Raw genomic sequence first — 26,572 nt, forward strand, 5'->3', positions numbered from 1 at the left:
TATACTTTTACCTAAATGCATTTATTCACAGAACACTGCCAAACTGGTAATATTTCTACATTTCAATAACGTATGGTGTATTTTGTGTTTTATAAAATGTACTTTTCTCATAATCCATGATTTGTGTATTTGATGCTTTGCGTGAGGCCGGCTCTGTCCGAAGGCAAACAAGAAAACCGTCCCACCGCCGGGTTGGTTATCAGCGGCAGCAGGACTCCAGGAAGCCCTAAACCCCATGAAACGGCAACTTGTCACTTTTACACTGCTTTTTTTTGTGTGTGCATATTCAACAAACGAAACATAGAAAGGTTCGTGGAGGAAAAAAAATGTAATCGGATTGGGCGACACTATCTTAATGCTAAGCTAACGACTCCTGGCTGTAGCTTTATATTCACCAGATAACGGCGCTATTGATGCTCTTCTCTAACAACAAACAAGGGTCTGTACCAAAATGTGAAACTACTCTTTAAAGAGCTTTTGTCCTAAATATTGATGAAGGGATGGCTAGAATACGAGTAAGGGTACTTTAAGAAGCTTTACTTTGATGTCGCCGTGTCTCAGCAATGGCTAAGGGGCCATATCCAGTGTATGACATAATAATCATTGTTTTTATGTACTTCAAAAGGGGTGAAACTTCATATCTTGATAAATACAACAAAGTATAGCTGTAAATTACCACTTGATACTAAGCACTGATGTACTTTCCAGCCTGTTGTGGGTCCAGTACCATAAAGTGCCGGCACAAACCAAATACTGAACTTTGATTAGCTGGGTTGCTGGAAACACGACGAGGTGTGAAGGCAGCGCTGTCTTTGATAACCTGGGTCTTGTTTTCATTTTATTTTTTTTGTCTCGTAAACTTCTGTTCTGGTTTGGTGCACAGCTTTATACCAGGGTCCCAACGGGGCCCCCAACAGACAAGCCACTACTTTCATTGTTCAGCTCCGCTCAAGAGCGCCGCTGGACTCCGACACAAAGCAGAGCTCAAGGAGATGCTAAACTACACTTCAGATATTTGGGCCCCATGACATTAGGGACCTCATCTGGGGTCCTGGGTACTACATCCAGCACACACTCAGTGCTTACTATCAGTTACTGTACTGCTTTACTACTTTACAAATTGTCTCAGTGCTGATGTGGTGTTTTTTGTGTGCCTTCTAACAAGTGTTTCGGTCTCTGTGCCGGACGGCTGGATATCTTGTTGCTATTTAAATGTAATGTCATTTCAACATCCAAAAGATGGCCTTTGTAAACAAATTAAAATATATACTTCTTCCTTTTTAATGGAAAAAAACATGATTAGTTATACTGTATCATTCTACAATATGTTCAAAATGTACTCTGGATCTCTGCTATCAGCCGTACTGCTGGCTGACTTACCCTCAGTACTACAAAGCACCGCGGCTTCAGAAGACTTCAAAGATGGCCGCACCAATTCCCCTCCCTGCTATGTATCACCTGTGCTTTAGAAAAGCTCTCTACGCCACAGGGACAGTGAAGTGGGAACATTTGTGTCACAACTTAAGTTAGCCATCAATCTTGATTTTTTTTTTATTTAATTTTTTTATTGGCGCTACAAATTTATATATTATACTTTTTTGTCTCGATTGGAGAGGCATTTTAGCGTCATTAAATTCTCAATAAGGTCACTTAAGCTTCTCCCCCATCTAAGAAAGACTACGTTGTCATCATGTGGGTCCTACCCTCACGATCTTCATTTCAAAATGACTGCGCGTCGAGTAACTGGTATCTAATTACCAATACTGGACTGGTTTCCATGTCCCACCTCTGCAGAGGCCTCCAATGCCACATTGCTGCATCGATGACCTCTTTCATCGCTCACGCGAAGCCGGAACAAGATATTGGGGGTTTTCCATCGTCACTTGAGTTTTATTCAGCGCTAAAAGCGCAACTTCTTGCAAAAGACTCAATGTAGCAGCCATTCTAGTTATTGAACACTAATCATTGTTAAAATAGCAATACTTCAGTTTAGGGTTTTTGCCACTGCCTTGGCGTTCCACTGAAGCGAGTTGTTCTTCTTAACGACGCGTATTAGCTGTCAAATGTTCTGGGTCGTCGTCGAAGCATTGGAACTGCATTATAGTCACTCAATACTTTTGTCAAATTTTACACAGAGACTTATGTCACAGAAGTCAACGCTGATGGATTACATCCCAATGTCTGGTGTCGATATTAAACGCCTTAAATTGGAGGCGCAGTTGTAATACAGCCTAGATTGCTCGATGAGTCATCAACGACAAACTTAATTACCATCAGGGACACCGATGAACTACTTTTTGGCAAATAAGTGACAACCAGTGCAATACACGTGTGATTATTTAAAAAAATCTACTTTGAATTCCATGAACTTTAATTTAGGAAGAATAAATGAGGAGATACATCATAATTTGAACTTGGTATATCATAACATGGGCTCACCGTGAGTATTTATTTATAATGCAACACATTCGTCTTTCACTTTCAATAATGGCAACAACGAGCTTCCATATGATTTAACTAAAGTGTACTTAATTTAACGTGTGTGTGTGTGTGAACTCAATAGGATAGCACATAAGTCATTTAAACTAAAAAAGGCCAGGTTGATATATAGGGGCTCAAGAAAAACACGTTTGTGGAACATGATGGTAGTTGTTTTTTTAAACTCTGATTCGCTTAAAGGCTAAAAAGGAAGGAATCGTAGAAGATGTAGGGACTGCACCTAGAAAAGTGCAACAATCTACTTTCACAGAATCGGCGGATAGTTTCGGTCTGGAGACGGGTGCGTGGCGCCGGCACAGAAGATTTCACACGCTTGTCCCCGATAGAACCAGCTGATGAAAAGTAATTCAACTCCATGAACAGGAGTCAGACTGCGCAAAGCTCTGTAAGTAAGAGTGAGAAGTGTTTTAAGTGGATCCTTACATGCTACATGTAAAGAGATCCGATTATGGGGGTAAGGTGAGACCGGCTGTTTGACCCAGTGAGTAGTCTGGCGGCAGACCATCAAGAGAAAAGTGCGTTACGGTGGTCCATTTAAGAGATAAAGGCTTGTTTATGCCTCTCTTGTTCAGCCGTCGGAAATACACATCTCAGTTTACTTATATTTCTTAAGTCGAAAAAACAAGATCTAGTTAGCGGCTCATCATGGGTGCCGTCCACTCCCTAATAGCGTTAAGGCAGTACAGCAGCCGAGATAACCTAAAAAAGTCTCCCGAGGTTCGAACGAAGGGTAGAGTTGGGTATCATCCACATGTAAGTGATGTGCAATATTAAATCTGTTCATGTTCTATCCCAAGGGCAGCACATTTAAAGAGAACAGGACAGAGCCCTGCGAGACACCACCGGAATTATATGCAGACTTTTTCCAAGGGAATTACCCACAATGCATAGCAATATGACGTTCAGTCGGTTACATATACACAACATTAAGGATGAAAGATGGAACATTCAGAGACTGGGCCTCAGTCTCTAACTTCAGGCTCTGAGAACAAGAGGAAATCCAGGCCAGATACGCCCATCCAATCAAGTAGCTTTGTAATCAGGATATGAATGTCGACTACGGACAGGAAGTACTGACACGCAACAGAAGACATTAGCATATCGTTAGAAACGCTCAGACTGCCTAGGACCGGGTCTGATCCCAGACAATGTGCCTCTCTGTGCAGCAGTGAGTTGGTTGGCCACAAACATGTTTAACAGAAAGGGTAGGTTACTTACATTTTTATTCATATGGACTGGATATCTTCCAGATGTGTGTATTTTTCTAAATGTGCCTTTTACAATCCAGAGAACTTTAAACATACTATTAATCAATCAAAAGCACAATAGCTTTAACGGTTTATTTGATTTGAAAATTCTAAACTTCTTGTTTATTAAAAACACCCGATACAAAATGTGGGAATTAAGAGATTATATTCTAAACCAGATGAAATGATTCTCCAGGTACAATATCTAATTGTAGTTTTGCTTATTGAGTTTAAAAAGCAGAGGAAAGTATACGCTGACATCATTTCTTCATACAAAACATTTAATAATTGTGCATTTATTAGACAGATGGCTTTCTATACAGTGACTTCTTTGATGAAGTACTCGGGTATTTTACTTAAATAAAATTATTGAAGTGTTGGCATTAAAGTATATCTTAAGTACTCTTTTAAAGCAGATCTTTATTTTCAGAATAATATCAATAATACCACTAGTTTATAATTGGCTTAGCATTACGGTGGCGCCAATTTCAAATCAATATATACACTGCTGTGTGGCTTAATCCATAATAATGCCTCATAATTTAATAGTTTTTTTTATTTTTTTTATTTAATAGTTGTGGTATACAATGGAAATACTTCAGTAGAGTACAAATACTCTACATATGTGCTTGAGTAAATATATTCCGCATCCCCTACTGCTGTTAGCGTACACAGCTAGCTGCTCCATTTGGCACAGAAATCAAAGGGAAACTTCCATGAGTCACAGTTTCTTTTTCCCCCCCAACTAAGTACAAAAATATGCGGCGAGGACTCCGGTTGTGCCTGAGCCGCCCTGAAAAGTCCACCAGTCCTCAGAACTCAGTCTTTGTAGCGCACCTCTGCTTGGAGCTCCTTGGTGACGTAGTTCAGCAGCGCGGCGGTGACCTGCTGCTGGAGGGTGGCGTTGCCCATCACGAGGGCGATGAGCTGCGCCGCGTCCATCCAGTCCAGGTTGCTCAAGATGGCCGCGACCTGATCGCAGAGCTTCTGTCGCTGGCTGGGAGGCAACTCCAACAGGATCTGAGGCAGAGGCCTGAACGTACCGCTGGTCAGCCAGCTGCCCAGGAGACCGCCGACCGCTCCACCTGGAGACAGAGGAAAGTTAGATCAGCGTTTTCAAACCTTTTTTGAGCCGCGGCACTTTTTCTACAATAAAAAAAATCCTGCGACATAACAACAACCAAAAAAGTTACTAAATGTCACATTGTAGCATAATACAGCACATATGGTTGGTAATTATTGCGCTACCTACTGGCATGGAAGAGTATTTCATTACTAGACCAGCCACTATATTGCAGACTCAGACCATCAACAATGGCAAATTATTTGCGGCAACTAAATAATATTTTTTTGGACCAATTAAGTGAAATTGGACATTTTCCCACGGCACACCGGACGATCTCTCACGGCACACTGGTTGAAAATCACTGAGTTAGAGGGTCACAGCGGCCACTGTTCTACCTGTGGAGGAAGGGGACGGGGGCAGAGTACTTCCTGTCTGTCTTCCTTCGGTTAATGTTTGGTTCACTCTCACCTCTACAAGGTTACAAGGTTTTTATTTGACATTGCACAATGAAATTTAGATTGTAGTCCCGATTTGCCGCACAGGAAAGACAAACAAACTATTATATATGGAGTCTCACGGCCAGAGGAAAGAAGCTGTTCTGCTGGTTTGTCAGCTGATACTTGTGTTCGTCTCTTCAGACGGCAGTAGGCTGAACAGGATATGGTGGGTTTTGTCTTTTTAATATCGCTTTCGCTCTTCGCAGACGCCTCTTCTCACCAATATCACTGATGACGAGGTTTTCATCACGGCCGTAGAGCCCACCTGTCCTGGTCCTGTCCCCTACACACCTCCATGCCAGCTTGTAATGTTTCCAGTCAGGAAGCTTTCCATTGCTCCTTTGTAAAAGTTGACAAGCACTTGTCACAGGAAGCTGCTAACTTGCTCCCCTTCAGCTTTCAGCGACATTGAGCAGCAGGTTGTTTCTCTGCGCTCCACTCTGCCGAGGTTGTTCATTTCCTCTCTATACGAAGTCTCAATGTTGTTAGTAAACCTATAACGTCGTCTGCGAACTTCACAACAGTTCTCTTCATGTTTGGGGCAGCAATTGTGGGTGTACGGCGTGAACAGGAGGGTTCTGACCTCAGGGTTCTATGCTCTAAATAAGTATTCTTACCAACAGCGATCCCTGGGGGTCCACCGAGCAGCCCGCCCACGAGGGCCGTTCCTCCCGCCACCAAGGCTCCTTTGGTGGAGTTTTTCACTGCCACCTTGATCTGATCTTGGGCCGATAGTTCGCAGCACAGACGCATGACATCATCCATTCGCGCCGCCATCCCTGTGCTGGGACACGACAGGAAAGAAGACGGTCAACTTTTGGTGAGCAATAGACACACAAACAGTCCTCACAACTCTGGGGTCGAAGAGCTCAAGTTTGCCATCACTGGGATTACACCAACTGTATTATTGTTAATGCCGTGGTCTACATACTGAAAGGGAGTGTTTACAATCTCTGATCTGTAACTGATCTACTTTAATGGGATGGGTGTGCGTCCTCAAAGCCATCCCATCAAAACCCCTCAGTGATGAAACACTATGTAACTATGCACGACTGGCACAACACATTCGGTTTCACTTTTACTTGTCCCGGTTCAACATAAGCGGCACATAAACAACTCCAACAAATGCATCGTACAAATATTTAAATATAGTACGACTGTATTCTATTCCTGAACAAATTGTACGCGCGTTATTGATGATTAACAAAAATCCGCCTTTAACTTCTTATTTATTTTTAAATCACCTGGTTTCTGAATAGTTTGGCGGGAGAGATTAGTTTTGGTTGCGCTCGCGAGTGAGTCGAGTAAGCGTCTAAACTTGATATAAAATGACTTAATGTACGCATGATATGCTACCAAAATGTTATTTTAATAGAAGGTACCTAAACGACAATGACAAGGAGGGTTAAATAGAAACGGTTGCTTTGAATGCAACACATGCTCAAGTTTCGTTTCTATTTCAATACCGAACTAAATAATTCTTCCCAAGTACCTTCTCGAGTTCTTCGTCTCCATTTGGGAGACAGAAGACAGCTGACACCGCCATAACGCTCAAGAACTGTCTAACGCTACATTGTTACCTTCCGTCCTGTCCTGAATGCGCTGCAGGGGGAGTTTGTGCTCTTTGCGAGCGTTCGGCTTTGTTAAAATGCACAGTCGACCAAACTTCTGTGCTGTTTCTGCACTCTTTGTGAACCTCCCTGCCGGTGAGTGGCGGTCGTCCCACTTCCTGCTTGAAAAAAAAAAGCTATCAGAGAGTAGATACCGGACAATCGAGGCAAGATGAGCATTATTATCAGAATGCTGCGGGATTGATATCGTCCGGTATCATCGCTTCTCTCTGCGGGTCCAGTTAGAATATAATCCCTTTGACACCATAGAGGCCATTAGCAAGGCGTTTACTAGATAGATGAGTCTTATATTAGCACATTGTGCGCTTGCGCACTACACAAACTGGTTGTTTTGGTGTAGGAGGTGAACTATCTGGATTTAGTAGGGTCTTCAAACTCTTCAAAAATAAGTTAGCTCGCTTGTCCGTACTTTGCTACTTTCTCCATAGCTCATTCACTTACATTAATACCTATTAAATACGTTAATTTATAGGAATGGTTGTAGCATTACTGCCCACTTTTACATCAACGAACAGAGGCTTTGAAACTATTAGTCCACTTTTTGCACGTCATTTTTCGGCGTTTATTCGCTCGGTTACTGGTCCCACTGTTGCAGTGGGAGAAGACCGCGAACGTGACAATGCGGATAAAACACAGACCGTATAGTAAGAAGGATGAAACGTTGACAAAAACAAAAACAAAACGTAATATTTCCGTCGACGCTTCAAATGTCACTTCTTCATTACGCTGAGGAGGAGAGAGAGAGAGCGGGTTGGCTCGTGGATGCGTGACGCGCGCGCGCCCCGCCTCCTTTGGGCTGGGTGACGCTGACGCGGGGAGGACTCTCGCTGATAAACAACTTCGACATCAAAACAGTCTCTGAAAAACAGCAACACAGCGGGATCCCTCTCTGCGCCACGGCCACACCCGGATACCAACACACTCTGTTTCTTGGTCAGGTACGTCAACATGCATTTACTGGGCTTTAATGAGCCCCGTATTGTATTTGTATGTTGTGTATATTAAGTACAGTACAGTACAGTACAAACCGTGATGCGTTGGTGTACATGAAACAGCAGGACTAATGGTGCATCATGTTCTTTCCACTGCGCAAAACTCACCCGATTCGAGCAGCTGTGATTAAAACAAATAAAGTGACGCTAATCCTAGCAGGCGGTCAGCTGTTTGACTGCGTATATATCAGGCTATTATTGGCCCGTGTGTGTGCGTGCGTGTGCGTGTGTTTGTGGGGGGTTATGTCTGTGTTTACAGGGAGAGGTCTGGTGGCAAGCGCTTGACGAGCAGGCGGTAACTTTTGTCTGTGTGTGTGTGCTTGTGCGTGTGTTATGTATGTTATGGGGGTTATGTATCTATGTTTTGTCTTCACCGACGACAGCAGCCACTCGCTAATACTTGTGATTATGGCCATAATGTGTATTTTGCGATGTATACCCTCAGGGTGCTACAAACAGAGGAAATCACAGGTCCTCTTGTAACATTCCTTTGCGATCAGCTGACAAGGAATCGACAAGTAAACGTTGCACCTTCCCACACCATATTGGATAGATGGGATGACGTCACTGCCTCGCGATCACCACTTTGACGAGCTTCTTTACTCATTGTGACAGGCGGTGAAATGCTGCCTAACAATAGCAAAGAGACTCAAATATCTTAGGCCCAAAAGATGGAGACAAGTTGGAGACCCGGTACCAGGAACTGACTATGCGCCAGAGCAGGGAGAGGGTCGTCTCATTTGGGACAAAAAGGGTCAGCTGCAGTGTGAGGGTCAAAGTGACTCTTCCTCCCAGAAGAAATCTGAGCCAGCATCCCAGATTGTATAAAATGGCGGCAACCAGTGTAATTGCAGCCTCTTGTGTCACCCTGTTCCCTCTCAGCTGTTTTCCCCTGACTGGGCGTCATAGCAGCTACGACATCAAAACTCAGGCCGCTCAGGTTTCTGAGCTTAGCAATGGAAGCTGTCGTTGATGCTGAGCAGGCAGGTGTCCATGAAAGGCAGTGTCTTTATTGGGGACCGCCTCAAGGGGGAGCATTTGTGTTGCTTAACCGGCCAAAGACACAAGCAAGCGAGGCGGAGGACAGATCCCCAATCAACCAGGTGATCCCTTTCTCATCTGTGATAGGGATTCGTTTCGATGTGGTCTGCTGAAAGGAAACTCTCCGAGCTGCTCCACTGTGTCTTTGGTGCATTTTGTGCGATCCACATGCCCACTTGTTGTTAATTCCCCCCAGATTGCAATAGAGGCACCAAGATGATCGGCAAGATTCTCTCTCATCTGCTCGGGAACGCCGGCGAGGACTTTGAGGCGGCGGATGACACCGACCAGGAGCTGATGGAGTTTGAGGAGGGAGGATGGATCATTGTTAACCTCCAAGGTGAGAAACGGCCCCGGCATGAGGGAACGCCATCATGGCGCTTCATCCACACCCGTATGTGAACACAGATCCGCTGGAACCGGGGATGTTGTTTTCTGTACAGAGAGCGGACCGCTGACGGCCTCCGAGGCAGACCCCCTGGAGAACCTGCTGATCGAGCATCCCAGCATGTCCGTGTACCAGATGAGATGCGGGGCGGATGGAGCGGAGGAGGAGCCGGGCTCTGAGGAAGACGACGACGAAGAAGAGGAGGAGGACACCTCCAGGTTGGTCTCCATTGAGCTGTCTTATACATTACATTACATTTCATTTAGCTGGCGCTTTTATCCAAAGTGACTTACAATAAGGACATTCAACTATGAGTACAAACTCAGAACAACAAGAATAAAGAAAGTACAATTTCCTCAGTAAAGTTAAACTACAAAGTGCTATCAGTAATTGCCATTTAAGTGCTACTGAAGCGCTACCTTCCTTATTCAAGCTGTAGTTGAAAAAGATACCTCGATGTCTAAGTCCTCCAGCCAATCATGCTTGTTGTATATAGGCTATAATATTAAGGAAACGCAATGCGCAAGTACATCTGTCTTTTTTTATTTATTTTTTATTTTATGGATTTATGGACACATACCCCCTTTCCCTGCATTATAGCTGTCAGCCATGTTGTTGTTTTTTCACCACTGATAAACAGAAGTGACCGTATTTGGAGGAGAGACGACGTAAACTTCTCTGGTAGCAACAGTCAATCATCAACAGCATACTCTAACTCAGTGGTTCTCAATTTGGGGTACGTGAGATTTAAAAAAAAAATATATATATATATTTTTTGAATTAGCATCAATCCAAAAATCCTTTACAAATTGTATTTTTTTTAATAAATATTCAATAAAATATAAGTGTAAGTTCATGAACTGAATTGTATATATTCTATATTAAATCAGACACTGATGGCACAGCGTTATGTATTACATGTTTTTTCAAATAAAAATGGATTATGTTGGTTACTTGGCTGAACCAAATATTCCTCACGGGGTACATCAATAAAAAAAAGCTTGCATACTGTGTTGAATAAAGACTTGGAACGAGATTGAGGCCATAGACTCATGTCCACAATGTTTACTGAGGGGGTTAAATGAAGTGAGGAGTCTCCCCCTGCTGATCAGTAGAGAGAATGCAAGTTTAAAGACACTTCTGCATTGGTTTTGATACTTCCATCTCTCACATGTTGCACAGCACCTGATGTTTTTAATGAACACTCGCTACAACACTGCGCTGTGTCCCTCCAGGCCGGTGGCAGTGAGGCGGCACGTGTCCTGGCGTCTGGCCGCCTGGGGCATCCCGCTGCCCTGCAACGTCCAGCTGCTGGCGGTGCAGAGGGCCGAGACCCAGGCCGAGCGGAAGAAGCTGAGCCGCGGCGCCCTCCACAGGCAGAACCTGGCCAAGGCGCGCTTCTCCCCGGCAGAGAGACGCTACGGCCACTTCAAGCAGCCCTGCCAGCGCCTCTGCAACTACTGAGGAGCGGACGGGACTTCCCGCGAGCGAGGAGAGCGTTTGGAGTTGCAGCGCGGTGCCGTGACTCTCAACCACTCAGGGGGTTTTCTCACCACTATTCCACCTCACACAGTTAATTCTGCGCGTCCACCAAGGTAAACCACTTTCCACGACTGAACCGCAGCTAGTTTTTTTTATTTTAATAAAGGCAACCTGCACTGCACCTCTCTAACGCCCGAAACCCGCTGAGGACGACGAGTCTTGATCTCCTGACATCATGAATGAAAATGAAATGAGAACAGCTGGGTGGATTCAGATTGCTTAGATATTAGTAGGGGTGGGGCTATTGTGTGAAAGTTATTGTGTGACACTGATCAAAAAATTATGAAAAAACGACATGGATTTATTAATTGTGACGCAGTTGGATTACAGCATGTTTTCGACTGGTTGGTTGCATTCAGTATGTTTTATCTTATGTGCCTTAGCTTTAGACAATCTTGTGAATGTGAGTGTGTTCAAATGTAGTTTCATACCACAGTGTAACGTATTCATGTGGTGTGGGGAGAAAAAAAACACCTGTGAATTCTCTCATATGGATGCTGCTTTTGTTTGACTCTGCTTGAGGAATCATGATTTAAAAAAAAAACACTGTTTTATATTGAGTCCACCATTTTGTTCTTTTGAGCAGGTGGGTACTGATTTCATTCATTTTACACATGTTGGCTATTGAGTGTAAATACAGTTGAATATTATGTGTTTTTCTATTTGCGTGTATTTCTAAAAATGTACCAAAAAAAAACATTAAAATCTTGTTTTCTTACGTTGGCGGTACGTGTTTAATGTGACACTACACACAAGTACAAGTACACGTGTTTAAGGCTCTGGGGTTCTCATTCACGTAGGTCACGTATCTTTCCCATGAACCTCTTCACCAGCTCCGGGTCGACTGCGTTGGCCCAGTGGCCGCCCTCCTTGAAATGAGACCCGACGATCAGGCCGTTTGCATCGAGGTAGCGCTCGACGTTGTCGTAGGTCACCCCGGAGCCGATCAGCACAGGGATTCTCACGGACTGGGAAACCTCTGAGAAAAGACAAGAACAGATGAGCAGTGCAACAGCTTTAAAAATACAAAAATACACACAGTTTAAGCTTACACAAATCCCTGATAATAAAAAAAAAATAACTCTTGATACCTAATGGTAATAATACAAAAGGCACACAAAAACTTCATCTCCTACCCTTCTCTCATCAACATGGGTGCATCTTAAACATATTCAAACAAAATCTACACAAAACAGAGCGTTACAACCAAGAACATCATCAGTTTGCTAAACTGCATCTGAGATTTACAGTTATGTCGTATTAAAAATTCTGGGCAATGAATGCTAATGTTCAGGATTTCTGTTTCAAAAAGTCAAAAAGTTTATCTTCCCCAACTGCTCGGGAGGTTGAAATTCAGAAGTCCACCTCAGAGAAGTATTCAGGTATCGTTATCAATCAGGAACTTGTCAATCTAATCCAGGTTGAAATTTAACTTTAGTTTCTTTTTTTTTTAAATAAATCCTGCTTCTCCCTCCTGTGTGTGTTGTTTTTTTTACTCGCCGACTGCCGTTTTCTGAGTCTTGGATGTGGAGGAGTGAGCAAAGGGGCATTCAGTGCGTCGCAATCTGCAACCACACCGCTAGATGCCACCTAGATCCTACACGCTGTCCCTTTAAGTCCATTTTAAACGATCGGGAAAAATATCAATCTTGGTCAGTGAGATTTGCTCTTAAATCTTTCACGGAAAATGTTACAGAAAATGTTACAAGTTTATGCCTTTTACTTTTTTTAATTCAGCACACTGACTATATATTGTGCTCACTCATTTGTAGTCTGGAACAGTTGTTTGTATTGTTGGTATTTATTTTTGTAAGAATTTGATGTAAAACTATATATTCACAGTAAGAGGAGCCTAAACCAAGAGAGGCTGAGATACACCCAGTGAACTTTGGACACGGGAGTAGGCTGACCTCCACAGCAGCACGTGAGCTCCTGTATCTTTCTGTCTGACCAGTTTGAGATATTTGTGCTACCAAGATAGAGTGCGTGTGTGTGTGTGTGTGTGTGTGTGTGTGTGTGTGTGTGTGTGTGTGTGTGAAGGAAAGAGATGGGGGAGAGTGTTTGTGTGTGTTTGTTCACCTGTGTGTCAACGCACAAGTGCTCGCGTGGCGTGTATTAAACATGTGCCTGTTTAAGTGTTGACAGTCTCGTATGTCGTGTTGGAGACTCCGTTTAAAACAGCAGCCCTGCTGTTGCCATGAGACAGACATGGTCGGACTCCTGAATGGAGTAAAGATGTAAAGAAAAATACTCCATTACAAGTAAAATTAACATAAAACTACAGAGGTGGTGAAAGTGCAGGTACTCATAACAAAGTTTGTATGTTAGTATTGAATCAAGAGGTTTAAATCGCAATACAACTATTTTAAAATACTAATTTACTTTTTGAATGACAAGGTTTTTGAATCAGGCTTTGTAAAAAACGTGTTGTGTGTAGATCTTAATCCCCAAAGTAACTATAGCTGATTGATTTTGTCGGCCAACAAGCTGTGGACATATTTACATATTATACACCACATATAGTTGATATGACATCCAGTAGATGTGGAGCGACATCTAAAGACGGTAGCAATCTTCTCTCGCCGTATGTCATTGTTAATTGGAGTTTTTATTCTTTATCATTTATATAAACCAAATGATTCATTCAAAAGATGGATGTCAAATTGAAAAAATGGCTTGTGTTGCAGCCTTGTATTGCTGTCCAAAAAGATAATGCCCAAAGCGTCTAGCAGTGCACGATCAAAGCGTCCACGCGGCTCATACGGGGTCGGAAGGTGTTCGTACCTCTGAGCTGCCGCGGGTCCGCCTGCGCCCCCGTGGCCGCCCCCGTGACGATGAGTCCGTCTGAGAGGAAGAACTCTGCGGCGCGGGCCGTCTCCTCGATGCTCACGTCCGACGTCAGGGCGTGGGAGCTGGGAACAACACGGCAGACACGAGTAGAACTAGTCTGGGACAAAAACTGAGACTGAGTCTGGACACCAGGTTGACATCAGTCTGTCTCTCTGTCCTACACGGTCTTATATGACTCTCATTGTTTGAATTATGTATAAATAAGAAAAAAAAATGCAGCTGTACGTCACATGAAACTGGGGACGTTATGCTTCACTATTGGGCTTTCAGGCCGCCTCTGGAACTCTCTTAATTGAAATGCATATTTTAAAGTCAAAAGAAATTATGAATATGTCTTAGCTTGATGAAGGATTTATCCTTTAACTTAATTTCATTTTCAGCAGTTTGACCAATAAACTACACATTGAAAACCCTGCCCGACCCAGTTGACGGCCAAGGTCAAGCAAATTCATTTTGAGGTGACAAAGTTTGTCTGGTCACCTCAAAACAAGTTCTATGAATCTTCATTTACGAGCAGTAAACGTGGCTGGATCAAGCACTTAGTGCTGCGTTGCCAATTATGTCAGTATCATGATGAGGGGGAAAAAGTAGTTCAGAGTGAACCTCATCAGGTTTTGACTTACTAATCAGTCTGTACAGATGGCGATCTCACCTGTGCTTCTTCTTGATGTCGGTGAAGATCTGCACGTGCTCGGCTCCGATCTGCTTGCGGTACCTCAGTAAGTCCCCGGCGCAGGCGTTCAGGAGGCCCTCATCGGCCACGTGAGAAAAGACGAAACCCTCGGCCCTGATGAAATCCAGCTCTGTAACCACACAGTGCTATACCACGTTTATACCAAGTCTGACACACACACACAAGTGGCTGACCTTTGACCTTTTGTCGCCTCACATACAGCACAACAACAATTTAACTGATGTAAAGACCGGACCTGAAGCCAGAGCCACAGCCAGGGCCTGCTGGTTGGCAGAAGACAGTATTTGCACTCCGAGCGGCAGGCGAGGACAGACGCTTCTCACCGCAGCGCAGACTGCGGTCATACAGGCGGACACCTCAGGGCCCGCAGAGAAGGAGTACGGGATGTCGTGCATATTCTCGATGATCACGCCGTCCTGAGAGAGGGGAACGGTTACCGGCTTTCCTCCGGCAGACCTCGATATGTGTGAGAAATGTACACACGATGTTGAAATGACTTACAATCCCCGCATCACGGTAGATTTTGGCCTCCCTGCATGCTTCTTCAGTGATTTGGGATATCTTCATGCAACTCAGGGGGGTTCCTGAGAAATCAGAAGGTACAGCTCCCAGAATATGCAGTGATGCAATGCAACCAAGTACATCTGTTCAAGTACAGTGCTCCAGTACACAATGTACTTTACTTGAGTTATTCCATTTCATTCCACTTTACACTGTTCAAGATGCTATTGTAGGTTTTTAACTCAACTACGTTCATTTACTTTACACATTTTCCACACGAAAATAGAGGACAGTTACTAAAGTTTTTTTTATCAGTGTGGTTTTGCTACTTCTACTTGAGCAACTGAATACTTCCTCTGGCACTGCACATGTGAACATTGACGTGCAGTCCTAGTTTACCTGGTAAGGCTTGAACATGAATCATTCCAATAACCACGGATTTCAGGCGTCCAAAAAGATCCAAAAACTTCATGATCCCGTTTTTGTGTCGAACAACCAGAGAGCAGAGACAGAAGGGAAAAATGATCTTGTTTTTGTCTTTCTAGGTCACATGACTGGCCAAGGGTCACTTTTAGTAAATCAAAATAAAACAAAATTGAATAATAAACCGTCTGCAAAAGACACCCAGTTGTTTCTCTTACATCACCGCACTGCAACTGGATTCAAATATTGTTTTCAGTAGAAATACAAAAACGGTGTTTTCGTGACGTGTTCGCAATGGGGACGTGTGGATCCCGCGCTGTTTGGTGGGCGCGCCGGCAGAAGCATCGGCGGGCTAACATTGCTACTGTGTATTCGTGCTAAATAACAGATGCGCCTAAGGTGACGGCGGGAGACAACCCCGCGTGGAGTCCACGCAACAAAGTGGCACCATTGCTTCGCGATAATTCCGCCGCGTTAACCTTCAATTTGAGACTTAATCGAGAGGAGCGCGGCTTTGTTTACATCCGACAGACTAGCCACGCGGTGCCTCGGCACTTCCTCCTCGGAAGCCACGCCCCCCGCAGCTGTCACAGCAACGGTCACGCCTCCTCGTTTTGCCGGTTAACTTATAAACGTATTTTTCCTTTTCTTTGGCGCAGTATTTATCTCCCGCATAAGAAAGAAGGTCCTCCGCGCGCGACACGGAGGCGAAACGGGGCAGAACTGCGTTAAAATCGTGCCTCGGAGAGGCGGCGGACCCGGGGGTTTAGCGCCAAGTTAAATCCACTCCTCTCTGACGTTGACGCTCCAAGTCATCTGTTCCCGACTAGGCGCCAGCTCAGAGGAACTAGCTGCGGACTGGATGCACACACACACTCGGACGGAGAGCACCCCACAAGTTGCACACTCTTCACATCTATCTCCCAAGACGTAGACGAGAGTGAACTTCAATCTTGAGGTGAGTGTGGTGGAAACGAAACCTTCACTCGTCGAGCGATATGAGTCGGAGCTGCAACTTTTGTGTGTGTGTGTGTGTGTGTGTGTGTAGCCGCGCCGACTTGAATGCTAACTTCAACTCCAACCTCAACAAGTTGAACAGTGAATTAAAAAAATGTGAGTTTACGCGTTCGTGCCCCTGACATGGCGGGTGTGCTTCGGGCACGATGTTCCGACGTTTGTCCTCGTTTAAAAACGGGACATTTTGAGGGGGAAAACGCAAGCAGGCCGCCTCAGCTGTGCCTGTCGATAGGCCATTATGTGGCGAGCCAGCTGTCCGAAGTTATTGAGGGAGGGGGGGTGAAGAAATGACCAGCTTCCTCTTCAAAAATACGCGAAATAACCACGCCGAGCGGCCGACACTGTGTCCAGCGTCAGTCGGTCGGTGGTTTCGTGGACGTGCTCGTGTATTTTTGGCGACTTTTAACGCGGCGCACCGTTTCCATTTCCCCGCGCCAGGCTGCGTCGGGCTTTGTCAGAAGGAGGGAGTTGAGAGTGGGGGTTGGGAGTGAATGCAATGTGTTTGTTTAAACCCCCCAAAACCCAACTTTAAACACTTCTCATTCACAGGTTTACTCTGAAACGGACACCCACCCCAACTATACATATATATTTATATAATGCGAGGACAACGGTGAGTCTCTTCATTTCATTCATGGCTTTTTTTTTCTTCTTTTTTTAGCGCGTCAATCAAAGTGTGTGTGTGTGTGTGTGTGTGTGTGTGTGACGACAGAAAAGCAAAAGTTGAGTGGATGGAGCTTTAGCCATCCGGCTAGTTAGCTTGATGCTAAAGTATCTTGTTGTGTCCTCATTCGCGTATTAAACGTGTGAACGTGTGTGTGTGTTTTTTTTCTTTCTACGTGTCACCTCATGTCGTGTCTCATCTCTCCTGTGTTTGTTTCCAGGGAAGAGACAGAACCGACGTCTGTTGCTCCCGAGGCGCCCAGAGAAAATACAGTACGACCGAGAAAGAGGAAGGCAGATGTTGCCATTGTAAGTAATGTTGGTGTGCAAAGCGCTGGCAGGCGGGCCTGTAACTGGCCCCCACCGAGCTTCAGTAGAGGCTAGGCTGCTAATGTACAAATAGGCCTGCTTTGAACGACCCACATGTACAACTGGTGTTTATACATCCATTAGTGCTAGCAACTAAGTGTATTGTTCATTGCCATATTGCTGATTGATGCAGATGATATAGTAGCGCGTGTGACGAATGTATAGTTTAAGTTAAAGAGAAAAATGCTTTTATTGGAGCTTATGAAGCAAAACACCTGTGGGACAGGATTTCAGTTTCTGCCTTCCATGTGGAAATGGATTTGTTCAAACCAGCTCTGTGCAGTTTGAACTGAATCGCATGCATAAAACAATGAATTTGTATTTCTTTTTTTTATATTCTGTTTTTTTATTCTGTTTAATCCTCAGCATTTACAGGATCTGGATGATGAGGTAGCAGAGATGACGAAGAAAAAGCAGCGTGACTGCGAGGTAGGCTTTTTTTTATTTATTTTTTTATCTTTCTGCGCCTTGGCTCTGCTAATGTGTCCATGACCCATGATTTATTTTACTTCTTGGTCTGTATTAGATCAAATGCAGCACAACTATGAACTCGGTTGCTCATTCCTAGAGGAACATGTTTGCTGATCTGTTAGTTGTGCCTCAGCTAGCTCTCCACTCTTGACGTCTTGTTAGCTTGCTGGTTTCTTTTGTCAGGATTCAATGTTCCCTGCATCAACTCTCTGCTCTTCTCGCTCTCCTGTGAAGCTGGGCTGGAGTCCCGATGCCGGTTACACAAGTCCCCATAGGTGGATCCCCACACCTGACCAGGAAGAGGACCAACCAGTCGCCCTGATAAACGCGGGTTTCCCCCACTACAACTTCAACAACGTGTTTGTGACACCCGTACGCTGTGCGCCACTTCCCGCGCTGTGGTGAGTAATGTTGTTGTTGTTGTTGAATTATCTCGGCTTCGGCTTCATGCAACTACTGGTTTTACCCGATCTCACACACACATTATGGCAGACAAAGTAAGCTCGGCCATGTATTCTTTCACAGCATTCCCTTTTGCCTTTTTTAATCACTAAGGCTAAACTAACTTTGCTTTGTAGGAAGTAGATTGAAAAGTGTCGACTCCATATTTTCTTTGGATCTTGTGGTTAATGTCCAAGGAAAATCATACTTCAAATGCAAGTGATTTATGCATGTTTCACAACAACGAGGGGGAAGTCAAGAGTTGCATCATTTATTTTTTTACCATGTTGTCCGTCTCTGTTTTTATTATCAGCTGGGCCAGTAAGGATGTGGTATGGAACAACATGTTGGAGAAGGACAAGACCTACACCAGGGACGTCCACGTGCTGGACAAACATCCTCATCTGCAGCCCAAGATGCGGGCAGTTCTCCTGGACTGGCTCATGGAGGTCTGTAGCATGCGTCTTGGTGACCAGCTCAACAACCCTTTTCTCTCCTCTTTAACATGCAGCTGTAGATGGCGAGATTGTGAAAATGCTTGAACCTCAGGAAACGTCTGTAGAACTAACTCTCACTGTCATGTACTTCAGACGTTCGTGGAAACGGGCCTTGGCAGCGCTAGGCTTTTACAGCTTTCAGTCACGTAATGCCAAACAGTATCTTGTGTGGCAGTGGGGAGAAAAAAACCTGCTTTGACTCCTAAATATTGTAAGTCGCGTAATGTCAATGTAGGCAGCAAAACAACATGGAAGCAGTTTGTGACATTTCTAAATATTGACAACGTGCACAAGTGACTCCTTTTCAAGCACCGCCTTCACAATTCAGTTTCCTCTGTCTTAACCTCTTCTGAGTTCAATAAAGGAGTATTAAATGTGAAAGATGGTAGTTGGCAGGGATATTAATAGGTGTTCCAAGTAGCAATAAAGCTTTGCCTGAGACAGTCTTCCCCTGATGAAGACATGTAGTTCCATCATCATTGTGACCTTCCTTTGTGAATGTGGATCGAGGCCATGTGCGTGCGTTGACGTCCTGTTATGTGTGCACATTTTTTAGGTGAGCGAGGTGTACAAGCTGCACAGGGAGTCGTACCACCTCTCCCAGGACTACTTCGACCGCTTCATGGCCACGCAGAGGAACGTCTTCAAGTCAACGCTGCAGCTCATAGGCATCACCTGTCTCTTCATCGCTGCCAAAGTAGAGGTAAGACGGGTTGGTGCTGTGTAGAGTGGGATGACGAAACGCAAAAAAAACCTGGTTGTTACGTGGCCTGCAGTTCTGTCTTGGGCTAGCTTGCTTCAGGTGCTCTATCTTTTAGTTGCATTACCTCCTTTCTTCTCCAACATTTCATTTTGGTATGATTTGATTGTAATAACGCTCTTTTTATCTCCATCCCACAGGAGATGTATCCTCCCAAAGTCCACGAGTTTGCCTATGTTACAGATGAAGCCTGTACTGAAGATGAGATTCTCAGTATGGAAATCATCATTATGAAGGTAAAGAACGTGCACACATTAATCGTATTTATATGGCATCACCAATCTCCACTGGTTAGACTGGTAGATCTTAGCATGAAAGTAAGCATCTTGCAGTAACTGGCCCTCTAGTTTCCTGGATCATTAATGGTAGACGGCGGGTGTTCTCTTGTACAATTTTACAAATGCACGTCCGTCCAAAAGGTAGTTGTTTTGTCTTTACAACCCTGGAACGGTTGAGTGCATGTAGATGTCAAGTCTCAGTCAGTCGTATTGCTGTCAGTGATGGTTTTAACACTGTCGGTTCTCTCCGTCTCCAACACAGGACCTGAAGTGGAGTCTCAGCCCACAGACTCCCATCTCCTGGCTCAATGTTTACATGCAGGTGGCCTACCTGAAGGAGTCGGACGAGCTGCTCATCCCCAAATATCCCCAGAGTACCTTCACACAAATCGCAGAGGTACGTTTTTGCCTCACTGATAAACTGAGTACCACTCGGTACAACAATAACACAGAGCCTTGACCTAAACGGGACGCTTTAAATAGCGGTTATAAATTGCAAACTGCAGTTACCTTAGAGAACAGTATCTAGTCAGCAGTGGTTCAGAAACTTTAAATGTACTTTTGTCAAACGAAATGACAAAGTTAAACTTGAGGGTGAGATAGTCGACTTTGAATGACGACTTAATTGAGATAAAGCCAGTACTGGGTCTGACTCGTTTAAAAAAAAAAAATATATATATATATATATATATATACGTTTGCCGGGTTTAGACTACACAATATTACTTGGTCCAACTAATCCGTTTTAGTCATGAATTCTACGCGCTGGTCCCAGAACCATCTTAGCTTGCCGTCTTTAACGCTGTGCGTGATGTCATAGAGAATGAGGGCCTAGTAACCGACTTCAGGAACAAAAACATATTCAAACTATGGCAGTGTGTTTGATGCTGGGCTGGGCGATATGGACAGAGCCTTTGATGTAGGTAATTTTATATCTCTAACAACAAGTAAGAAAGGACGCGACTTTCCTGTTTCACAGTTCCACCGAGCGTTACCAACAACATCGTTCTTCTTTCGCAGCGACGTGTTTACGGTTGAAAAGCGCTCTCTGCCTTCCATGACTTTGACCAAAAAAGGAGCAAAGTCAAATTTAATTTAAACATACTAGTCTTTCTGCACGTTGGTGGCGGGGCATCACAGATTTCCCGTCCGCTGTGACGCCTTACTGATGGAATGATCCCAAAAATTGTCGTTACCGAAATCTTAATCTGTGATATGCACAGTAGTTATGTAAATACCACAATGATTCTGTAGTGGCATATTATGAGTGTTTGCCATATTCATTTTGAGGTCTGCACTGACATTTAATTACAGTTGTTAACCCGTTTTCTCTTCTCCTCTAGTTGCTTGACCTGTGTATGCTAGATGTGCGATGCCTGGAGTTTTCCAATGGCATCCTTGCTGCTTCAGCCCTGTTTCACTTCTCCTCTCTGGAGCTAGTGGAAAATGTCTCGGGTAAATAAAACTCTTCTTAAAGAACAAAAGTTTTATTAAAGCACAATGTTAAAAAAAAAAAAAAAAAAAAAGTTGAGTTGCCCGAGGTCTCACTTTTTCGCTCCTTTCTGTCCTGGCAGCTCTGAAGAGGGTGGAGGTGGAGGAGTGCGTGAGGTGGATGGTGCCGTTTGCCATGGCGCTGCGGGAGGCTGGTGGGTCGTCGATGAAAACCTTCACCGGAATCCCCGTAGACGACGTGCACAACATCCAGACCCATGCCTCCTACATCACGTGGATGGTACGTGACGGTATATAGTGTGTATGTTTTTAAAACGCAACGAGAAAATGCTGAAAAATCAATAACATAACTTTTGATTGATTTTAAAGTTATGATCTTAACAGGATAGTTAGTTTTGTGCTGTATGAGGACTTATCACTGTCAGTGTATAACACAGTGGATGTCAGTTCGAAGGAACGGAAGGGAGTATCGGCAATGTACAAAATCTATTTTGGAGTGTACGCTATTTAAAAAAATATATATATTTATAATTTTCTATCGGCGTACAGGACAAGGCCTACTCTTACCAGGATGTGGAGCTGGAGCGTCACGTCAGCTGCCCCGTACCTTCAGGTGTCTTGACTCCACCGCAGAGCAGCGAGAAAAGTGAGGAGTCGGTGCAAGTGGATTCCGCGCTGCTGAAAATCCGGCCCAGGATTCGAAATCCATCTCCGCAACTCTGCACCTTTCGAAGGACTGCAGCCAGCTCTGACACTGACAAGACGACGGCAAATCCTAATTAAGAGTTTTTACATTTTTAGCTGCAAGCGGAAGGAAAGACTCAAATGTGTTTACTCTGACCAGCGGGGCCACTGCAGTACCTGTGCGATGGATTTTCAGTGAGGCGACGAAATCTTTTGTCCCTTTTTCAAAGCCATGCTGATTACTCGGATCCAGATGCTTTTAAATATCTGCCGTGGTCGCACACACTTCGACTAAACTGAAGAAACAATGACTCAGTGAGCAAATGGTTTGGATTGCCCCCGTCCTCACAGGAATCTTACTTATTTAACCCTCCAGTGAAGATGAAACTACAAAGCTAAGGGCTGTTGGGACAACACGGCCCAAAAAGGATATAAATAGATATATTTTGAATAGCATAGCACCTAATTGCTTGCATTAATTATCAATAACAACTACATTTTGTGGTTGCCATTTTTATTTTCTATGCAGAGGCCAAATTGAAAGGACAGTTTGTGGAGTCTCTACTTGATTTAGTGTGTGTGTGTGTGTGTATGTGTATGTGTGTTTTTAGGAGGGAGGGTGATTGCTGTTTTTAATCTATTCGTGGCCTCATTTGCCCAAAACTATTCCTAGGGTCATATTTGGCTCTTTGTGCTGCTATAAAAGTGGGCTTTGCATGATGGAGGGGAGTGAGTGAGTGAGTGAGTGAGTGTTTGTGTGTGTGTGTAATTGTGTGGTGCTCTTGTTCTTGGTTCTACTCATGCCATTTTTATTGGACAAAACATGGCCATGTTTTGCTTAGGGACCAGTAGCTTGGCTACCTAAATAGACAAGTGAACCAGCCAGGCTTCAGAAGCTAAGATATTGATTGTATTTAACTTTTTTATTTTCTTTCCCCACCACCAACATGTAAGATTTTTATTTGACTTTTAAAAATAAAATGCTGCTACATATTTTTCATGGACGATGGTTTCTGAAAGACTTTGTTTAATTAAATCAGTTTTTTGAAATTGCAGCGCAACAAATCAACAGGCTCGTTCGTTTGAGCTGCGCCTCGCCTGGAATCCAGACGAGAGCAGCCGGCCGCGGCGTGAGGAGTTGTCAAAAAAACTGCGATCAAGTCGGACAGTTGTCAGCTGCCTTCAAAGTATAGACAGGAAGTCACAGAAAAAATGACTTCCTCTTAGTTCCAGTCTTTTGTCTACTTGTAGTTTACAGATCAAGTTTGGACTCATTCATGTGTTTATAAATATATATTTATGTAGAAATGTGTGTATAGCTGCATCCTTTATTCTTATGTCTGCCTGTGAAATACATTACTAGTAGTTTTGATGTGTGTTGTATAAATACGATTTTGTATCATCAACCACACAAGATGTGTTTTTAGATCAAACATGAGACTAATAGTCAACAATCCAGCGTTGAGTATTACAACTACACAAAAGGCTTTTCTACAACACGTGGTGTTTGCTGTCAGATCTAAGAGCCAATCAGCTCTGATGTGGCGACAGCCAGGCATTTCCCATCATGCACTGGGCCACGCAGCCGATGGAGAGCTACTGCGGCGCCTGGCTCTCAACTCACAGCCGCCTTGTTCTCATGAGAATAACGTTGACCACATGTGCATTACGTCAGCAAGTCAAGGCCAAGTCGGACACAAATCTAACCAGCATGCATTGCGTGCATGCCGATGATTCAGCGAAGAACTGGGTCATCTTAAACGAGCCTAATGTGACAAATGTTTCCATGAGATCACAATGGTGCCATTTGTAGTGTGTAACTTCCACGCTCTCACGCCAGATGCACGCTGGCTTTAGTCCACTAGATGTCAGTGTGACGCTGTCAGTTTGGATGCCTTTTCATGTTCTCACCAAGAAAGAGAATCATGCAAATATACTATCATCAAAGCACCGTAACACATTGACCAGATTATATAAGATATAAAGACCATTCAGTTTTGGTTCAGAGTATCTGCGGCTGAACCGTAATTAATTTGTAATGTAATAACGGAAAAACAGAAATTTGTATTTATTTTTTCATAATGAAGGAAAATGACGTCTGCAGACGCCCACGTATGCAAACATCTGTAGGAATGAAACGAAAGTGTAACATCAGAGATGGAGCATCTTTGGTAATGTAGTCCGCTGACTAAAATAAATAGAGCCTAAGGGCTTTTAAATACAACATTGTCAGAAGTGGAAATTTAAGAGACCTCTTTTAAAAAAAAAAAAGTTGGCACAGCTCAGGCCCTCAGTGATTTAGGGAACCGTAAGAATAAGGGTTGTGCGGTAAACCAGTGTGTGTGTGTGTGTGTGTGTGTGTGTGTGTGTGTGCAGAACAATATGTCACAAAGTATGAAAAAATATATTTTGTAGGGCTGCAACAACGAATTGATGAAAATTGGTTATCAAAAGAGTTGGAAACAAATTTCATTATCGATTCGGAGCAGAGCAACTGGCCGCCAGACGGGGAGAAAAGCTGATCAAAGATCTTTGTGACTTGTGGAGTCTTGGCCAATCAGCGTTGAGATGTCTACAGCGTCTTCATTTCCTTCAAACCGTTAGCTAACGTGTTTGGGTTGTGTATTGTCTTTAAAGTTACTTCATGTTCCGTTACAGTTCAGTCTTGCTTGTAAAAAAACGTAACGTGATGAAACATGCCGTCACCCCCCGGTCTGGTTCAGGTCACGCTGTCACTCGTTAACGTTAAACCGGCACACCGGCGGATCTGGCTGCAGGTTTTTTTTATTTAATTTTTTTATTCTCAAAGTAGAATGAAGCCAATTGTAATTGGGCTTAGCGAACAACGTGATGTCGAGGTCATAAGAGGCCCAGATGTTGATAAGATGATGTGGATGAAATAGTTTAAGGAAGAGGACGCTCCATATGCAGCGCAGTTTGATGCAGGGCGGAGATGAAGTCGAGGTCAAAACAGACGTGAGAGGAGCAGTACAGCTTCCCACTGTCCCCGTATTTAATGCATATTGATAAGGCAGGGTATTTTCATACTTGTGGCCAATCAGATGCCCCATTGACATTACCGTAAACCCTGTAAGGTTGGAGAAATGCACCCTGTGTTTTGTGACTGTTGGACTAGGTACTGTTTCAGCTTTTGGAAACGGTATGTATCCCTTTGCAGAGGCAATATCGTAATCAAAGAAGTTGTACTGAGTTTTTGTCTGTCTCCAAGGAGACTTTAGACCATTAAGCCCTGAGGTCATCTGTTATGTTAGTTTGCAGCTTGTTTGCAGTTTAGCTATAATTAACCAATTGCTCACCATGCTGAAATCAAAGATCAAATATGCCTGTTCATTGTTATTCTTGTTTACCACAGTCGTCTCAAAAGTAGGTTATCCTAACGGTCGGTTATTTATTTCCTCTTCCAGCCATGACTGCCATTGCATGGAGAAGGTGTGGCTTGTGGCCAATCAGAAGCACCATTGACATTACCGTAAACCCTGTAAGGTTGGAGAAATGCACCCTGTGTTTTGTGACTGTTGGACTAGGTACTGTTTCAGCTTTTGGAAACAGTATGTATCCCTTCGCAGAGGCAATATCGTAGTCAATGAAGTTGTACTGAGACGTGATTGTTGCTGGTTGAAAACTTAACCCAATTCCCGCCGAGATGACTTGAAATATAGTCAGCTATGGCAATTTTTGTCTGTCTCCAAGGAGACTTTACACCATGTAAATATTAAGCCCTGAGGTCATCTGTTATGTTAGTTTGCAGCTTGTTTGCAGTTTAGCTATAATTAACCAATTGCTCACCATGCTGAAATCAAAGATCAAATATGCCTGTTCATTGTTATTCTTGCTTACCACAGTCGTCTCAAAAGTAGGTTATCTTAACAGTCGGTTATTTATTTCCTCTTCCAGCCATGACTGCCATTGCATGGAGAAGGTGTGGCTTGTGGCCAATCAGAAGCACCATTGACATTACCGTAAACCCTGTAAGGTTGGAGAAATGCACCCTGTGTTTTGTGACTGTTGGACTAGGTACTGTTTCAGCTTTTGGAAACAGTATGTATCCCTTCGCAGAGGCAATATCGTAGTCAATGAAGTTGTACTGAGACGTGATTGTTGCTGGTTGAAAACTTAACCCAATTCCCGCCGAGATGACTTGAAATATAGTCAGCTATGGCAATTTTTGTCTGTCTCCAAGGAGACTTCAGACCATGTAAATATTAAGCCCTGAGGTCTTCGGTTATGTTAGTTTGCAGCTTGTTTGCAGTTTAGCTATAATTTACCAATTTTTCACCATGCTGAAATCAAAGATCAAATATGCCTGTTCATTGTTATTCTTGTTTACCACAGTCATCTCAAAAGTAGGTTATCCTAACGGTCGGTTATTTATTTCCTCTTCCAGCCATGACTGCCATTGCATGGAGAAGGTGTGGCTTGTGGCCAATCAGAAGCACCATTGACATTACCGTAAACCCTGTAAGGTTGGAGAAATGCACCCTGTGTTTTGTGACTGTTGGACTAGGTACTGTTTCAGCTTTTGGAAACGGTATGTATCCCTTCGCAGAG

General features: G+C 43.8%; 4 protein-coding genes across 5 annotated transcripts; 2 read left to right on the top strand and 2 right to left on the bottom strand.

Moving 5' to 3' along the window:
• Nucleotides 1-3,831: 3,831 nt before the first annotated feature.
• LOC306735889 (protein C19orf12 homolog) lies at nucleotides 3,832-7,660 on the bottom strand. Of its 2 annotated transcripts, XM_079217458.1 has the most exons (4): nucleotides 7,579-7,660; nucleotides 6,890-7,038; nucleotides 5,927-6,093; nucleotides 3,832-4,831 (listed from the first exon to the last, which is right to left on the bottom strand). In XM_079217458.1, exons 3-4 carry the CDS (start codon nucleotides 6,084-6,086, stop codon nucleotides 4,566-4,568), a joined length of 426 nt encoding a protein of 141 aa, XP_079073584.1. In that variant the 5' UTR covers nucleotides 6,087-6,093; nucleotides 6,890-7,038; nucleotides 7,579-7,660; the 3' UTR covers nucleotides 3,832-4,565. The 2 variants fall into 2 exon arrangements, with proteins under 2 accessions (XP_079073584.1, XP_079073585.1); XM_079217459.1 differs by lacking the exon at nucleotides 7,579-7,660 and having other exon boundaries at nucleotides 6,890-7,045.
• A 76-nt stretch (nucleotides 7,661-7,736) lies between these two features.
• On the top strand, nucleotides 7,737-11,622 carry LOC306735194 (tumor protein p53-inducible nuclear protein 2). The gene is made up of 4 exons (XM_079216644.1): nucleotides 7,737-7,878; nucleotides 9,170-9,313; nucleotides 9,417-9,579; nucleotides 10,597-11,622. The coding sequence occupies exons 2-4, from the start codon at nucleotides 9,190-9,192 to the stop codon at nucleotides 10,823-10,825; spliced, it is 516 nt and encodes a 171-aa protein (XP_079072770.1). The 5' UTR covers nucleotides 7,737-7,878; nucleotides 9,170-9,189; the 3' UTR covers nucleotides 10,826-11,622.
• Nucleotides 11,623-11,680: 58 nt separating this feature from the next.
• LOC306735193 (uncharacterized protein F13E9.13, mitochondrial) lies at nucleotides 11,681-15,420 on the bottom strand (the record flags this gene model as incomplete). Its single annotated transcript, XM_079216643.1, has 6 exons — nucleotides 11,681-11,882; nucleotides 13,688-13,815; nucleotides 14,406-14,556; nucleotides 14,683-14,863; nucleotides 14,949-15,031; nucleotides 15,348-15,420. 6 exons carry the CDS (start codon nucleotides 15,418-15,420, stop codon nucleotides 11,692-11,694), a joined length of 807 nt encoding a protein of 268 aa, XP_079072769.1. The 3' UTR covers nucleotides 11,681-11,691.
• A 1,567-nt stretch (nucleotides 15,421-16,987) lies between these two features.
• On the top strand, nucleotides 16,988-22,102 carry ccne1 (cyclin E1; the record flags this gene model as incomplete). Its single annotated transcript, XM_079217475.1, has 11 exons — nucleotides 16,988-17,001; nucleotides 17,273-17,360; nucleotides 17,787-17,849; nucleotides 18,126-18,292; nucleotides 18,646-18,781; nucleotides 19,386-19,532; nucleotides 19,730-19,825; nucleotides 20,130-20,264; nucleotides 21,211-21,322; nucleotides 21,442-21,599; nucleotides 21,869-22,102. 11 exons carry the CDS (start codon nucleotides 16,988-16,990, stop codon nucleotides 22,100-22,102), a joined length of 1,350 nt encoding a protein of 449 aa, XP_079073601.1.
• Nucleotides 22,103-26,572: the final 4,470 nt, after the last annotated feature.

This window comes from Taurulus bubalis (genome assembly GCF_910589615.1).
Source record: "Taurulus bubalis genome assembly, chromosome: 4".
Taxonomy (NCBI): Eukaryota; Metazoa; Chordata; class Actinopteri; order Perciformes; family Cottidae; genus Taurulus; species Taurulus bubalis.